The sequence below is a fragment of the Meles meles genome, chromosome 6, assembly GCF_922984935.1.
Source record: "Meles meles chromosome 6, mMelMel3.1 paternal haplotype, whole genome shotgun sequence".
Taxonomy (NCBI): domain Eukaryota; kingdom Metazoa; phylum Chordata; class Mammalia; order Carnivora; family Mustelidae; genus Meles; species Meles meles.
The window spans coordinates 57759215-57777768 of NC_060071.1; the positions used below are offsets into that span (position 1 = coordinate 57759215).

The following is an 18554-nucleotide window of genomic DNA, read 5'->3' on the forward strand; positions in this document are numbered from 1 at the left end:
TGGACATTGGGGAGGGTATGTGCTATCGTGAGTGTTGTGAAGTGTGTAAACCTGGCGATTCACAGACCTGTACCCCTGGGGATAAAAATACATTATATGTTTATATATTAAAAAAAAAAATTGGAAGGGGAGGTGAACCGTAAGAGACTATGGACTCTGAAAAACAACCTGAGGGTTTTGAAGGGTCAGGGGTGGGAGGTTGGGGGAACAGGTGGTGGGTAATAGGGAGGGCACGTTTTGCATGGAGCACTGGGTGTTGTGCAAAAACAATGAATACTGTTACGCTAAAAAAGTAAATAAATTTTAAAAAAAATAAAAGAAAATAAATATGGCAAATTAAAGATGGCCCCTGAAATATATAATTATATTAAGTAACCTTCTCCTCCAACATGGCTGATATTTAAGGTAGGTCTTATTTGTATGTTCCAAACTAAGTACTCACTCTTACAAGTTGGTCTTCACATTCTCTTTGGAAAATGACTTGCTATTTATTATTATTTTTTTATTCTTTTTTATTCTTGTGCTTTTTTAAATGTTCAATTAGCCAACATATAGTACATCATTAGTTTTTGACATAGTGTTCGATGATTCATTAGCTGTGTATAACATCCAGTGCTCAACTGGGGTAACAGGGTGATGGCTATTTATTCTTAAGACAAACCAAGTTAAGACTATTATTTAAGTGCATGGCAATTAAGAAGAGCAAGGATTATAACCAGAACTTCTGCATCTACTTTGTCATGTACAGAACTTCCTGGACTACTCAAGCTAAATGAAAAGGAAGTCCTTTCAAATATACTTCTTGAGCAAAACAGGATAAGAGAATGCCCAAGAGATAGTTCTCCAGTTAACATAGCTTCTATCTTCCCAATTTCTATCCTTGGGCCATAAGTAGGCAGAATCTAGCTGATCTTGGTTGAAACTGAAAGTGCTAATATTCCAAATCAACCAGCTCCCCCTCACCAAAGAGGTCTATCAATGATGAGTTGTTGGTTTTGAAAAAAGAATGAAGAATTAAAAATATACTTGTTCCACAGAGCTCATGGGTAGATGCCTACGGATGAAAGCTCTGGTACTGAGGTCAATGCAAGGGGGAAGCAGACACAGACTGCAATGAATATCCAAAGAAAAAAACTCACCTGTGCTAATGCTGTGCAGTAGAAAAAAAAGCTATTCTCAGGTGGCTGAAGAAGCGTATTATTTTAAACCAGAAGAGCGAAGAGTCACAAACACTGGTGTTAAGGACCCTAGAAAACTAATTAAACATTCTAATTTTATAGGTGAGAACACCCCAAGAGATAATAAGCCTCGTGGAAGATCACACTACGAGCTGGAAGATGACCTACATGTAAATACTGATTCCCTTGAGTCCATGGTCATCAGCTCTTCTACCACAAATGCGACATTTCTTTCTTATGTATGAGTTCATTTGAGTCAAGTGAGAATAAATTGTGCTAGGTCCTACAAATTGTTCTTACCCTTATGCGATTTACTCCCCCATATAGGATGCAGAAAATTAGACTTGCAATTATAGTACAGAATGAGGAGAACTATTTACTGACTGTTGCTCAAGCAAGGACACCTACCCCAAACCTGTGGGGTCAACAAAGTCTTCTCTGTAGATCTGATATTTAAACTGGTTCCTTAAAGAAGTAGAAATTACACAGGGGATGACAGAGAGGAGGAGGAAGCTGTTCTAAATGGAGGGAATAGCTGACACACATGGTCACAGGCAAAAGAGCACTGTCATGTTTGAGGAAGTGAAAGGAATTCAATATGGCTGAACACTGAGTGCCTGGGGTGATGTGGTGAGAGATAGGACAGGAAAGCTGAGCAGGGCTCACAAATCCTGAAAGGCTTTATGTCTAGTTAAGAATCTGGAACTTTCTCAAGGGAAGTGGGAAGACAAAGGGTTTTAAAACAGGGAAGTATAAAGATTAGATCTGCATTTTGGAAAGAACATTATAATAGCTGAAAGAAAAAAATGGTGGCAGAGGTGGATCAGTATAGAAGGAATCAAAGCAGTTAGTAAGCTGTTGCTGTAACCCAGAAGACAGGATAGTTGTCTAGTGCGGTGTCTAAGGGGGATAGGGAGACATGCTTGGATTTGAGATATTCAGGCCATAGAGTCAAAATGCCTGATGACAAATGGATATAAATATAAATATGTCATTTGGGAAAGAAAGTCAAAATTATTCTAAAAGTCTCCTGTTAAAGACTTGGGAGCTAGGAGCCTAAGTCCTCAGATAATACTTAGGACCATTCTAGTAACAATAGAAACTCAACACTGCTCTACATTTTCTCATCATGAGTGAAATTGTGGAGTTCTGGGAGTCAAAGATTGAGCTCTACTGGAAATCCTCACGAAAATGCTACAACATAGTTGTCCTTCATTGGGACAGTCATAAATCTCTGATGAGAATTTTCCAAGAAAAAAGAACATCTAATAGGCACCCTCCATCTCAATGCCCTCCTCACATTCTGGTGGATTATGGGTTAGGGAAGGGGAGTAGGTTCAATGACCTGTATTCTGCTCATGCAGCATCAATGGTGATCTCTTCCATTTTATGGTGGAAGTTGATTAATCCAAAGGAAGCAGAATTAAGGTTGCTCAGTTATGAGAATTAAACACAGACAGAAAGTTTTAGTATCTTTTTATGGATCAGTCAAGGATCTTAAGGTTTCATGGTTTGAAACTGGAGGAATGAAATGAAGTATGCACTTCTGGGCTGGTGTGTCCCAATCCCCACCTACGACATAAATCATGTACTCACCCCTTCGCCGCCATTTTCACCTGTGTTGGCAAGCATTTCCTGCAGGGCTCTCACAGAGAGGGACTGTTCCAGCACAAAATTGCAGACGCAGAGATCTGGAGGAACATACTGTGGAAATAAAATAAGAATGAGGATACCTTCTCATATCAGTTGGGGATAGATCACACAATAACAATCTCAAGGGCAAAGAGCTTATCAACAAGTGACAGGTGGATGGATGGATGACTAGGAACATAAAAGGTAGATTTCTCTTATTCAAGTTAAAGTGGGTTTCAGGCAGGATTCTAAAGGATGAGAAGAAAAAAATCCCCAAGTCTCAAGGAGACAGTGACAAAGATCTTAGCACCAACTTGAATGCAGTTGGTGGTACATACAGGAGAGGACACACACACAGCATTGCTGAAGAAGGGAGAGGAAATACACATTGATCAACACTGATGCCTGGGTAGGACCAAAGGAACAAAGCCACTGAGACCTCATCGACAATAATCTGTAAGAGGGCAATGGACAGACCACAGTGTGGCTCTGGGCAATAGTGACCATGATGGGAAATCTATTTACTTATTAAGAAAACCTGGAGGCAATAGAGGGGATTAAGAGCTGTACAAATATAGTTCTGAACAAAGAAGTGTCCAGAATTATAAGAACTGAAGACCCCTACAACAATCACTCTACTTTATTATGTGCTCAGGTAACATAATAATATGCTTGTTTTGGAATATTTGTCAATAACACTTAAAGACGGCCTTTGGTGTACACTGACTAGTAATAGCTAATGCTCACTGAGTACTTTCTCTGTGCCAAGCACTGTTCTAAGTGCTTTGAATATATTAACTCCCTTAATCCTCATAACCACCCTGTAAGACAGGAATTATTAACATTTCAGTTTATAGCCAAGGAAACAGGCATAGAGAAGACAGAGAGAAGTTAGGCCTGCTGCCTGAGGTCATGGCTTCTATTTGGCTGAGTCAGATTCAAAGCCAAAGTCTATCTACTTAATTCTATCTACACTGTTCTGACCACTGATGGAAATATTAAAGCTATTTTTCACAACTAGAATATTTTCAATCAGCAAATATTTAAATATTACATTTATAGAAAGCACAGCGCTTGGTTGTGAGAAAGATATGAAGACACACATCATTGTTTCACAGGAGCTTAGACTCTAGTTTCTTGATATGCCATTTTCCTTGGGAATATAGCTTATGATCACTTACATACCAAGCCTTTGTTTCCTATGGGGCACTGGAGAACATGGTCACTAGGAGAAAAACAAGATTGAGGAATGAGGGCCAGAAGTCACCAACAGCTATGTCTAACACTCTGAGACAGGTAAAATGGTTTCCATGGATCTCCAATTTAAAAGCCAAAGCAAGCCCACTGCTAAGGCACAGATAACCTCTGATGTCAACATTTTCATTTGTAAAATAATGAAATGGGTAATCTCTAAGTTTCCTTTAATTTTGAAGTGTTTTATACATTATTTATCCCCCTGCCAACCTCAACACCACCAAATAAAATGATGTTATGTTATGTTATGCTGGACCTACTATTTCCCTTTACTAAAGTTTTTAGACTGCCAAGTCAAGGATGGGTAATCCTATCCCAGGGGTTAAGGGCCTCTGGGCCACTTAAAATTTGAGGACTTTTCTACAAAGCGTGTTTCCACTCAGGGTCACCACAGTCCAAAATCCTAAAAACCCAATCTTCCTAGAATTCTGGTATAACATACAATTGCCTGGTTCTTTTTATGAAAATGACTATAGGAGAAACTATAATCAGGAGACAACAGCTTTTATTTTATATATTTCTTGCTTTGTTTTCAAAGTCTGCTCTTGCTGTAGGTAATTAACTCATCTGTATGGGACTTGAGCGAGCAAACAGTTGTTAATGCCAGGCTGATCGTCACATCCAGAAAATGTTTCTAGAGCACATACAGCATCATTCTAAGTAGCATACACTACTTAGTATGTAGTTTAGACAAAACACTTCCCTAGAGGTCTTACACCTAAACATATATCATCTAACTCCATTTCCCCAAATACAATGCCTTCGCAGAAAATGTCACAGAGATTCCTTCCCACCACTTCTTAGTCTATCTGGATCTCATGTACCAGAAGAGGAAGCCAAAGAGAGTTTGTGTGTTTCTTCTTCTTCCACTTCAGGAAAGGAGGTCTTTTGGAGATTTTCTATTCAGGAGTGTCTGCAGTGATGGTTAGTACTTTAAAGGGAAGTTTTTTGTTTGTTTGTTTAAGATTTATTTATTTGACAGACAGAGATCACAAGTAGGCAGAGAGAGAGAAGAAAGGAAGCAGACTACTGGCTGAGCAGAGAGCCTGATGCAGGGCTCTATCCCAGGACCCTGGGATCTTGACCTGAGCGGAAGGCAGAGGCTTTAACCTACTGAACCACCCAGGCACCCCTAAGGGTATTTTTTGGCTAACCAACTGAATGATTTCAGCCTTCATGCTCACTTTTACCAAAACCCTAAGGAGTCCATTCTCCTGTAGACATAAGTCTCCTGTAGATGGGCCCTAGGCCTAGATATTCTACTGTGGCATGACTGTGATTCAAAGTCACTTTTCTCTCTTTCCTGGGTCTGGTTTACTTGGACAGAAGAAAGGAGCATTTCCCCAGCACCACCATCATCCATCCTGGTGGAGGACCACCAGTAATAGAGACACAAGACATGCTCCAATCATATTTTTCTTTTCCCTCCAGATAGGTAAGTCCCAAGGCAGTCATGACATCATTACTGGTACAAACAGCACACATAAGTGGGAGACAACGGCCGTGGGAGAAAACCCTCAAATGAGAGCCCTGTACCTCTCCTTGGTTTACACAGTTTCCTTATGGTTTAATTTTTCTACCTCTGGAGCATGGTCCTCGCCTGGAGCTGGTGCTTGGGGATAAGGTCACACCAGTCAAAGAGCACACAGAACGACATAGGGATGGTGGCGAGGGAAAAGACAGGGCAACAGGAGTATCTGGAGAAGGACAAAATGCAAGTAGTACCTTGTGACATAAACGAAGAGCAGAGCCCAGAGCCAGCTGACCTGTTACACCAGCTGCCAGCCTTAATTAAACTCCACACAGGCCTGAGCTCCCACCTCCCCGTTCTTCAAGAATGAGCAAAGGCCACTCTCCCATCAAAGCTAATTTGTTTGCAGCACGAGAGTCCCCAGGAGGGCGGCTCATCGTCTCTGGGCTCTGGAGCCTGGGCCTCAGTCACTCTGCCTGGCAGGCATGCGGCACATGTTTACTGATTCTCAGCATGGAGAGAAGGGCTCTGGTGACATCTGTTCTGACACAGCTCTCCGTCTCTCTCCCCAGCCCCATCCCGCCGCCTAGAGAAGAACTACATTCCCGAATGCCCTCCAGAAAACCTTGAGATTCCAGGGCCCTGCAAAAGCCAGGAGCTAGGTATTCATTTAGCTCCATGATGTGGAAAGTAGAAGGGAGGACCTGTGGACTCCCCATGGTCTGTAAATCCATGTAACACCTTCCTCACTGCACCAAAAGTGATTTTTTTCCAGGCTTACTAAAAGCAAGATGGTGGGCATCTGATGCTCTTCGTGTCAAATTCACATAGCATTCTTCTGCCTAGCACCTCACAATATGCTCTCGGCACTGTGCTGGCTTGTACTAGCCAGGCTTTGGGGGAGAGGAAGAGGGAGTCAGTTCCAAGGCGGGGAGAGGCTGTCCTCCCTCTCCTCCCCTGTAAACCACACTCTGTTCTGGCTTGCTAATTCTCATGCAGTGCAGACTGTTTCAGAGTGGGGGTATCCTGAAAAATCTGTGTCATTCTACTTTGGGTATCCCCAGTACAAAGAACAGCAAGTGCTCAGCTACAGTGTTCTTGAACGGACTCTGTGTTCTAGAAGACTCTTTGAGAGTATGTGGTTGGTGGTGGCTGCGGCTGTAGGCAAATTGGACCGAGCACTTGGCTGGTTGGCTGGGCCCTTTCGCCAATTTGTTTACGACTCAAAAGGCCCCGACATGGGTCTCCTTCCACTTCTCCATTAATCTATCTGGATCTCACACAGCCAAGCCTTAATGATACACCACCTAAGTGTATCAATAGCTTTGAATTAAAAGCAATATAGGGTATGTTAGTTAAGTGTGAATACTCTTAACATTGAACTCTATGAGGTATCTGGTCAACTGCTTATTAGTTGAATGAGGATAAGCAGGTAACTTAGTCTGTTTCAGTTTCCTTATTTGCAAAATAGATATATAATAGTATCTACTTCTCAGCGTAGACAGTTCTTATGTGTAAGAACGTAAAAATAGGGTCTGGTACATAGAAACAAATGTCAGATATTACCCATCACAGAGCACTGAAATCAGAACATCAGTAAGTCACTTCTATGTTCATTTACAGATCTAGTATTTTTGAGGTTCTTATTATGTGTAAGGATAAAGCAAATTCCCCAGCCTTCAAGGTTGTGTGGTCAATTGCAGTGTCAGGGAAGCAAATGGACAATTTCCAAAGTATGCTTCCAAAGGCTCAGAGTGAGTAAGAAAGGAGGAAGCATACAGAACTGAACGTGACTGGGATAGAAGGATGGGGAAGGGAGGTGGTGGGGGAAGATGGGAGCAAGAGAGGGAAAAGAGAGGGAAGCAAGTAAAGGGAGGAGAGGAGCAAGGTTGAAGAAGAAGTAGACATTAGACTGAGAGGGTCTTAATTCCCCTGTCAAGGAGTTTGGACTTTATCTTCAGAGCAAGAGAACATCATTAAAGGAAGTTATTCAGGAATTCGTCTAATCGAATTTGTATGTTTGAAAGATCTCTGCAGGTCCAGTCTGAAGGAGGCTAGACCAAGGTAGAGAAACAAATTAGGGGTTTGTTGCCATATGCTTGTTATTAGGCGACAGTAGCATGAATTAAAGTAATGGAGTTGAATGTGGAGATACGAGAATTAATTTGAAATATCTTGAGGAAGGAGGAGACGTGAGACCTGGCAATTAATGGAATATAGGAAATGAAGAAGATGACCAGTATTCCTACAGGATGGAAAAGAATGCAAAAAATCTCGGGTTCAATAAGAATAAGCCACACCATATATTGAAAGGACCACAGAGATGGTAATTGTACTTGTTAAATTGTCCACCAGAACCTCGCATCTGGGCCAACAGAATGATGACAAGAGAGTGGAGATCTCTGGGACTGTGTATGGGTATCCCCTCAGATGACAGCAGAGATAGGCTCATCTGGGAAAAGAGTTGGAATCTGAGAAGATGACGCATATTCTCCTTAATAAGAGAATTCCTGGAGATGCAGCCTCTAGTCAGCCCAATTAACCTTACTTTCCTTTTCCACGTCCATTAAGCAGGTCAGCCGGTATCTGAGTACCACAATGCGCATTCAGTACTGCCCTAGCTGCTGTGGGGAACAAAAGAAATGGCCTGGATTCTGTCCTTTAAGAAATTTTAAACCTACTGTACTAGAGACTTTATAGAACAACGCAAAAGAGAATATTCTCCTCAATGGAGGGGTCGGAGTTCTATGTCCTGCAGGACACAGAGCCCTCTCAGCAATGTTGGGATCAGGAAATCACAGCCCAGGCTGGTGGCTGGCCTCAAGAAGGTTTATTTGAACAAGAAGTTCCTGGCACATAAAAGAACTCAAATTTTTGTTTAATGAATGAACAAGACGGGGGAGTTATTCTTTCCATTTTCTTGTGTCTTTTTCCCTTCTGTTTAAAATTCCATTAGTTGGGGCGCCTGGGTGGCTCAGTGGGTTAAGCCGCTGCCTTCGGCTCAGGTCATGATCTCGGGGTCCTGGGATCGAGTCCTGCATTGGACTCTCTGCTCAGCAGGGAGCCTGCTTCCCTCTCTCTCTCTCTGCCTGTCTCTATATCTACTTGTGATCTCTCTCTGTCAAATAAATAAATAAAATCTTTAAAAAAAATTCCATTAGTTGAAGCAGCATTTTTTTTAAAGATTTTTATTTATTTATTTGACAGAGAGAGATCACAAGTAGGCAGAGAGGCAGGCAGAGAGAGAGAAAGGGAAGCAGGCTCCCTGCTGAGCAGAGAGCCCAATGTGGGACTCGATCCCAGGACCCCGAGATCATGACCTGAGCCGAAGCAGAGGCTTAAGCCACTGAGCCACCCAGGCACCCTGAAGCAGCATTTTTAAGTTAGGACCTTCACTGAACCTCTGTCCTTACTTTCCTTTGCCTTTTCATCCAGCTCCCCCAAGAAAAATGTTCAAGCACTTGTGAGTGTCATGATTCAGTAAAGGGACATGATTCAGTAAAGGGAGTAAGCAAAGGAAGGAGAAGGTAGAGAACAATTCCTGCTTAATTTTTCTACCTATACCTCCCACTCCAGTCCCAGGTCTGAGCAAGTAGGTGCATGCATATGACTGACACTGTATTATATTTATGTGCTGATGGGTTTGCATGGACTCAGCCCTACTCCAGGGGGTAGGCTATAGAGTCTAACCTGCAAAGTGAGGTCATTTCTAATGCCCGTCATCTGGGGAGAAGCACTACATGTGCTAGTAACAGGCAAAGATGGACTTGGTCCCCAGTGGCCTGGCTTCTAGATGCATCGTGTTTGTTCTATTTCACTATACCACCTCAAAAAAAAGACATAACCATCACCCTGTGATGGCTTGATGTAGTCCTAACTCAAAGACCATGGACAAGAAGGTTTCCCAAGCTTTCCAGCACAGAAACCTAATCTCTCCTCCAGAAGATAGTCCAGTAGGGTACACGGTAGTATTGGGTAAGACCGATTTCCCATGTAGGATAGCATTAGGATGGCTGGAGATGGCATGTGTGACTTGAATTTCAGGAGCTTTAAGCACTTGACAGACATTATCTCATTCACCTCCATCAGCAGACATGAGCTCATTTTGTGGACTTCCTCTCTTATTGATAATACATAATTATTTGTATTGTGCTTATGCTGAAAAGGCAGAATGAGTCAATAATGAAACTAACACCCACATCTTGTCCCAACCAGGTTTTGTGTAAATATTTATGCAGTTAAGTACTTTTTAAACCTACCTTTGTCATCTCTAAGTTTTTGACAAATTTATAACAAAGTTAGACACTGAATGTTTAAATCTGAAGATGTTGCCTAGCTTCTGGATTTCTGTAAAGATACAGGATGGTTCTACAACTGTTTGAGAGACAACTCAACTGAGGTACAAAGGAATTGGGTAAAACTTAGACGGGCAAGTGGAGAAACAAGAGTAGAACCCATATGTACATTTTAAATGCATCCATTTACTGACCTATATAATTTTACCAGGTATTGTGCTGAATTCTTTATAAATAGTCTCTCATTTAACACTAATCTCGACCCTTAGGGCAGTATCAGTTATCCTTTTGTTGATCCTCAGGGATTTCTTACAAGGGCTACTAAAAATAAGCTCGTTCTGGAAAGATGAATGGCCGAGAATCTCCTGGGTAAGACTGCTACTATTTCAGATTCCTGGGGCCCTAATCAAGATGGCTACTTTCGAAGACTATCCCAGATGACTTTGAAGCAGGCAGTCTCTGAACCCAATTTGAGAGACACTGCAGAGCAACTGGACCAAACAAGTGAATTCAGGATCCTGGAAAGTAGCAGATTCTCACTCTAGATACTTCCTTAAAGAGTTCATCAAAATATAAAATTTTCTTTCAAATGAATAACCCCCCAATGTGAAATCCACATGACCATTGTTTTTAATAATCTTGCCTGGAATGATCCCATCCAAAAGTAACATCTAGGTGTCCTGGACACCTAGTTTTCTGCCAAGCATCAGTGTTTCTGGAACAATTGGGAAGAATGTTACCAAGGGCTTGGCAAAAATTAGTGCTACAAAGCTGGTGTTCTTTAAAATAAGGAAGAAAGGGCAGCCAAAGAAGCAGAGACAAAACGCTGGGCAGCTGGTGGCTAAAACTGCCTGCTGGGAAAAAGCAGAAGCGACAGGCTAGATGGCTGGTTTGGTTCTTGACTGAGCCAAGATCCCCCCACCCACCCCCCCGCCCAGCATGGTCAGCATGTTAAGTAAGGAAGGTGCCAAAAGGCTTAAACTTGGAACACTTGCATCTTGAAAAAATAAGCTGAGTGGCAAAGCAGCAAAACGTACCTACTATTTATGGAGAGAGATATCCAAAACTACTCTTTATATGGTCCTTTAAAAAGATGGCCACATATAAAAGCCTAGCTTAACAAGGGGTACAGGTAATACACAAAGCTCTGTGGATATATAATAAGATCCTAACATCAACTGTTATTTTGCAGAGCTTGAGTATCTGAAAAAGAGTAGAGCTTAGGAAAGAGGCTAGGCAGCATGTCAGCAGGGAGATGGACCCTGCATGCCTGTCCCAGATTCCATGACGGTGTTAGGGGCATGAACACCAGCTAGAAGAGCACAGGGTCCAAGACGATGAAGTTAGAACGAGGTGTGGTGGGCAGATATACCAAGGGATGGGGTGAAAACTGAGGGGGGTGGGCCGGTAAAGTCTAGTCTCAATCTAACATTTATGTGTTAGTCTCCAGCTTGACTGACTTGAGTGTTGGTGAAAGAACATGGACCAGCATTGTACTGCCCAAGTGTTCTCTTCTCCCTTTTGAGTGATGATATGGTTGTCAAAGAACTTGGAAACCATGGGAAGGCTGCTCTCTATCACCAAAGCAGAGGTACTCAGTGGCTGCAGGACAGAATTTGTCTCTTGGCCATTTCATTACACACCAGGAAGGGGATGATTGAGGAAAGCATTATGGGGAACCAAGGAGAGTGTGGAGAAAACGCCAAGCTAGAGCTGAAGGCTGCCAGAGAGAACAGGAGATGCTGGGTGCTCAAAGGCAGTGCTGTTCTCTATGGTGCACTTGTCGTCAGCATCACTCATCTCTTTAGGGGAAAAGCTCCAATGTATGGGGTCCTGCCTTGACTGCAGCACCAGCCCCACGAATCTCGTGGACTCGGCATCTCAGGTCAACAGAGCTCATGGCAATGAAGGGCAAGGACAACAGCCTGGCTTCCAAATGGTCTGATTTTTCCCCCCAGTGACTCCTTCCCACTCTCAAATGGCATCCAGAGTCCAATGTGGAAATGCAGTTTTTATTTCTGCCCACCCCATGAAATTTTTGCTTTGACAGAAATAAGCATATCACTATAAACTAAGTTCTGGATCAAAAAATATTTTGGCAGGAGTATATGGACAGATGTTCATAAAATTTGCAGTTATAAAAAAGCCTTTGTGATGATAAGTAACAGTCATAAATACTCTTCGCCAATATGGAAAAAGTACTTTTACACCCATATGGAGAACTAGACCTCATCCATTCTAACTGCCTCATAGACTCTGAGCCAAACTATTACCGCTAGATGCCTACATTTACAAAGATTAGCACTGCATGCAAGGGTTAATACTAAGCAACCCCATTTACAAGGGGGTGTATAATACTCATTACACAGATTTTAAAACACGTACAGACAGCAGGGAGTTGGCACTGTCCGTCAGTAGCTGCAGGAGTTAGAGACATTCACTTAGAATAAGCACTGCTTGAAAAACAAAATGAAAAATAAACTCCTGGAACTTTACCAAAATAAAAAGCTCTTACACAGCAAAGATGCAACAAAACAAAAAGGCAACCTACTGGAAGGGAGAATATATTTGCAAATTATATATCCAATGAGGGGTTAATATCCAAAATATATAAAAGGAGTCTACAACCCAAGACCAAAAAAACCCAAGTAATATGACTAAAAGATGGGCAGAAAACATGAATAGAGATTCTTCCGAAGACAACATACAGATCACCAGAAGACACATGCAACGATGTTCAACAGCACTCATCATTAGGGAAATCCAAATGCAAAACCACAATGAGATACCACCTTACACTTGTCAGACTACTAGAACCAAAAAGACAAGTAACAAGTGTTGGTGAGGATGTGGAGAATAAGGAACCCTCATGCCCTGTTGGTGGGAATGTAAATTGGTGAAGTCACTGTGGAAAATAGTATGGAGGTTCCTCAAAAGATTAAAAAACAGAACTACCATATGACTCCGCAACTTCAGTACTGGGTATTTACCCAAAGAAAACAAAAACCACTTATTTGAAAAGATATATGTACCCCTGTGTTTGCTGCAGCTGATTTACAATAGTTAAGATATGGAAACAACCTAAGCGTCCACCCATAGATGGATGGCTAAAGAAGATGCGATACACAAACACACTCTATTACTCAGCCATAAGAAAGAATGAGACCAGGGCACCTGGGAGGCTCAGTGGGTTAAGCCTCTGCCTTTGGCTCAGGTCATGATCTCAGGGTCCTGGGATCGAGCTCCACATTGGGCTCTCTGCTTGGTGGGGAGCCTGCTTCCCCCCCCTCTCTGCCTGCTTGTGCTTTCTCTCTCTCTGAAATAAACACATAAAATCTTTAAAAAAACAAAAAGGAATGAGACCTTGCCTTTGCCAACAAATGGATGGACCTGGGGGGTATTACACTAAGTGAAATAAGGCAGAAAAAGACAAAAATTGTATGATTTCATTATCTAAAAACAAAAGAACAGACAACTAAACAGACCCAGAAGTACTGAGAATGAACCGATGACTGCGGGAGTGAGGAGGGAAGGGATAGGCAAAAAGGGGAGTGGGACATAGAGCTGTCTAGTTATGGAATAAGTCACAGGGCTACTAATAAAATAAAGACTGCTTCATTGGAGTGGTAGTAGAGAGACCTATGACCTACTTCAGTTAGCTCCTCTTCAATAATGTCTTTCTTACCAGGAAACATTCTAAGTATGGAGTTGGACAATCACCTGTAAAGATTGGTTGGATCCCCTTCTCTCCAAAGCTTTCTTCATTGAAGTCACCAATCCCTTTTGGGACTCAGGGCATAAACCAGCTTTGAGCAACACAAGGAAACCATAAGGAGAGTTAGTCTCTTCCTACTTGAACCCAACGCATCACTCAGCATCTAGTGAAGTTGGCCAGGAAATACATGTCAAATACTGCCTCTGCCCAGCTACCCCAGTTCATATCTTGGACCATCACTTGAGCTCCCTTTCTCTCAGCTCCACTAACTAACTAACCCAGGTTACTGAAGTTCACCATCAAAAATGAGGCCAGAGAATAGATGTTCAAAGACAGATTACGGAGTTTTCTTTCCCCTCCCCTCCTGGACAACGAGGAGTTACTTCCAGTAAATAATGACTTTTTAGAGGGAGGAGGGGCAGAGGTAAAGGGAGAGAGAGAATCTGAAGAAGTCTCCAAGCCCAGTGTGGAGCTGGACGCAGGACTCAATCTCACACCCTGAGATCATGACCTGAGCTGAAATCAAGAGTTGGATGCTTAACCAACTGAGCCACCCAGGCGCCCCCCTGTACTACGGAATGGTTGAGTTAACTTGGCTCCATGAAAGAGAATGAACACATTGATGGAAACTGACAGAGCAATGACACACCTCAAAAAGCAAAGTCCTTCTTCATGGTGACCTAAGCAAAGCCTGTCAAGACCCTGTAGAAATAAATGCTTCAAATTACCCAGCTACTCTCCAGGGGCATTTGTCCTTGTGTCCTCAGTGAATAAGACGGAGATGAAAGGCATGTTTCATGTCTTATTAAACTTCTACATTTTGGGAAAGAAGCAACTTCATTCATTACTATAGCAATTAGGCACTTTCCACGGCAGGCTATATGTAAGCTTGAACATGATGCTAATCAAGTCAAGGGCGTAGCTTTGCTTCATTTTGTGTGGACATCTATACCCCTAAACTGGATAGCTACTTTATCATTCTTTAGTCAAACAAGGAAACAGGTGTCAAAGGCTGATGACTGCAAATTCAGCCAAGCAACAATTTCTAAATTGTGGCTTGAGGACCACCTGTGTAAGAATCATACATTCATTTTTGCTTTGTTTTGTTTTTTAAAGAGAGACACCTAGATGGCTCAGTTGGTTAGGCATCTGCCTTCAGCCCAGGTCATGATCCCAGGGACCTGGGATCAAGTCCCACATTGGGTTTCTTGCTCAGTGGGGAGCCTGCTTCTCTCTTTGCCTGCTCTGCCTGCTGCTCCCATGCTTGTGATCTCTGACAAATAAGTAAATAAAATCTTAAAAAAAAAAAAGAAAGAAAAAGCAGATTTCTGGCCCCACCCAAGACAAGACATAAGAGAACACACTCACTCAAGTTTGAGGAGCACTGTCCTTCTGGGTGAGCTCTGGGCCAAAGTCCCTAGATGCTGGCCAGGCTTCTTTTGTTTTTTAAAGATTTAATTTATTTATTTGAGAGAGAAAGATACAGAGAGAGAGGAGGAGCAAGTGCACGTGTGCGCACCAATGGGGGGTGGAGAGCAGCGGCAGAAGGAGAGGGAGAAGTAGGCTCTCTGGTGAGCAGGGAACCCAATGCAGGCTTGGTCCTAGGACCCTAAGATCATGACCTGAGTGCAAGCAGACACTTAACTGACGGAGCCACCCAGGTGCCCAGGCTTATCATCTTTAAAGATAAAATATTTTGACATGACTTACTTGGAAAACCAGGTAGTGAGAAAACACTACTTATTTTTCAGCTTGAATGGAAATCAGAGAAGACTGCAGAAACTTTCTCATGCACATCCAAAAGTTCTCCTCTTTCTTGGCTGTATTTTGCACCCAAACTACTCTCTAGCTGTTTACTAGAGGCTCTGCCAATGAGAACACTATGGCTTCTTTGTTGACACGGCCCCAGAGCTTGCATTAATTAGTAAAACCCCCTCCTCATCTTCAGGTGAAAGAAATTAAATTGTCTGAACCCCGGTTCCACAGCTAATCGGGGTAACAATTCAAATCTCAAGTCTCAAGGGACTGCTTCTGGGATGAAAGAGGCGGCTTGGAGATCAATGATCCCACCCTCCCTCTATTTCTACGCGGCAGTGTACATAAACCACCCTAAAGAGAGGACAGTCTGTTCTGTTTGGAAGTAGAAGTATCCTGGGGTGTATAGCGAAGTGCTCAAGCAAGGCTTGAGGCAAAAATCCTTGATGAAAGCTCCAAGAAGAAATGGATCATTAGGTCAAAGGGTTTTTAATTTTGTCAACCACTCTACAGGTAAAAAACAACTGTCTGAGAGAGGCTTACAGATAGCTCTCTTGCAACCAGCTGTTTGCATCTTCTAAAGGCTTTGGATAAGGCTCAGTTGAGTTTAAGTGAACTGAGAGGAAAATTATATGAAAATGTCCTAATAGAGAAATCAGCTCAATTCTGGAATGACTGCGTTAAGAGCACTTTGTAAGCATTCCCTGAAATATAATGTGCATGAGCAAAAACAAATTAATTCTCCAATGTGCTGGAATTATTTTAAATCACCTATTAGCTGCATGTCAGCAAATGAAGAACAAACAAAATATTGTTTGCAAAGGATTCACAGAATTTTTCAGTTCATGTAGTTTGTTCAGGTCACTCTTAAAAAGAATGAAGCTTATGGTTCGCCTCCCCTCCCCAATGTCCATAGCCCGCTCCCCCTCTCCCAATCCCACCTCCCCCCAGCAACCCCCAGTTTGTTTTGTGAGATTAAGAGTCATTTATGGTTTCTATGGACTCTGAAAAACAACCTGAGGGTTTTGAAGGGTCAGGGGTGGGAGGTTGGGGGAACAGGTGGTGGGTAATGGGGAGGGCACGTTTTGCATGGAGCACTGGGTGTTGTGCAAAAAGAATGAATACTGTTACGCTGAAAAAATAAATAAAATGGAAAAAAAAAAGAGAAAAAAAAAAAGAATGAAGCTTTAAGGGCACGTGGGTGGCTCAGTCAGTTAAGCCTCTGACTCTTGGTTTCGGCTCAGGTCATGATCTCATGGGTCATGAGATCAAGTCCTGAGTGGGGCTCTGGGCTCACTGGGGAAGTCAGCTTGAAGAATCTGTCCCTCCCGTCATATTCTCTCTCTCTCTCTCATAAATATATAAATCTTTTTAAAAAGTAGGAAATTTTAAAGAATAAAACTATTGAATGAACCACTGAAAAGGAGAAGTTGTCAACCTAAATGTCTGGAAATCTTAACTTCGAAAACAATATTAAACATTTCCTTTACAAAATTCTCCTCTCAGGACAGTCACAATCAGACCTGAGGGTTTATCTTGTGTGACATTTTAGAGCAAGCTGGAGGGAGAACTTTCCCACATCACTGTCCAGTGTTCTTTAGAAACAGCTTGATCTGTGAGTTATGAATATGCACGTAACTTCAACGGATTACACAGAAGTTCATAATCATGACTTAAGTTTACCCCCGGGTTTTAAAATACCCATGAGGAATACAAATGCTACATATGACATGAATTGCATTCTTTTTTTTTTTTTTTTAATGCAGGTCCTCTTTTTTTAAAGATTTTATTTATTTATTTGAAAGACAGAAATTACAAGTAGGGGGAGAGGGAGGCAGAGAGAGAGAGGAGGAAGCAGGCTCCCTGCTGAGCAGAGAGCCTGATGCGGGGCTCCATCCCAGGACCCTGGGATCATGACCTGAGCCAAAGGCAGAGGCTTTAACCCACTGAGCCACCCAGGCGCCCCCATGAATTGCATTCTTAAGATTCAAGTTCTAACACAAATGCAGCACACCACGTTTCTTCCACGTAAAAGCAACAAATGAAAAAGAGGTAATCATGGGGGGAAAAAAGGCAAGTCTTTGTGATATAATTAGGAAGTTCAGGAGTTGACGGAGGAAGAAAAAATCCTGCTAATCGCGATCAAAATAGCAGCTATTAGGTCTGAAGAGCAAAAGTGCTCAGGACTGCGGAGGAGCCCGGTATGAAGAATAATTACTCACAATTCACCTGGGGCCATTTGCCTGCTGCGAACAAGTAAATGACAAATGAACAGCAGAGCTATGGTGCCACTTTACACACTGAATAAATTCTTTGTAAAGCTTCCCACCACTAAGGTACAGACTGTCTTTAAATAAAAAGAGGAGACTGGTGTTGCCTTAAGCAGATAAGTTACCACAACACTATTAATAACTCAAGTAGGAAGGTGAACAATATAGAAGAGGGAAGATCTCAGAGTTAAAAGATTCGATTCTTCTTTTTTAAAGAAAACTAGGTCCTCAGACACAGCAAATGATAAATGCATTGAAAAACCTGACACATGAGGGGCACCTGGCTGGCTCAGTCAGATAAGCATCTGCCTTCAGCTCAGGGTGTGATCTCTGGGTCCTGGGATGGAGGCCCCCTCCCCCGACATCTGCCCCTCAGACTCCTGGGAGCCTGCTTCTTCCTCTCCCTCTGCCCCTCTGCTCCCCACTTGTGTTCGCTTTCTCTCTCAAATAAATAAATAAAATCTTAAAAAAAAACAAAAAACCCTGACATGTGTTAAACTTGACTTTTATGTTATTTCTTTGGATAGCTGTTTCCCTTCTCATCTCTTGACAGAAATAGTGAAGCATGAGGCTCCGTGTGGATGCAGAAATAAGAATAAAACTTCCTGAAAGAAAACAGTCGAGCTGCTAATTGAGAAGAACCGGAGCTGTGTTTTTCAGAATTTGAGCAAAATTAGAACTGTATTCCAGCCCCCTGACTTAGTGAACTCACATACAGACCAACAGAAAATGAACCTTTCTTTTTCCTCCCTGCACAAAGCAATACTAGTGTCTGGCCCACTGTGAACAGTAACTTGAGGCAGGGTAGCTGCTCAGTGCAGAGCGCTTACCCGGTTCCCCGGGACTGCACCAGAGGGCCAGCTTACCAGGCTGGCATGACTGTACAGAACACTCCGAGCCATTTCTGTTCACCTGTACACGTTGGACAGCAAGCCTTGGACATGCAAACAGGAACTCCGGCAGCTAAGAGAAAAAGAACGTCTT

At 42.5% G+C, this 18554-nt stretch overlaps 1 protein-coding gene across 1 annotated transcript in view; it reads right to left on the bottom strand.

Moving 5' to 3' along the window:
• RYR3 (ryanodine receptor 3) overlaps positions 1 to 18554 on the bottom strand; it is a 513582-nt gene that overhangs the window by 315056 nt on the left and 179972 nt on the right. The window contains exon 3 of the mRNA XM_046008318.1: positions 2775 to 2882. Coding sequence (XP_045864274.1) covers positions 2775 to 2882 — 108 coding nt within the window. The remainder of the gene's footprint in view (positions 1 to 2774; positions 2883 to 18554) is intronic.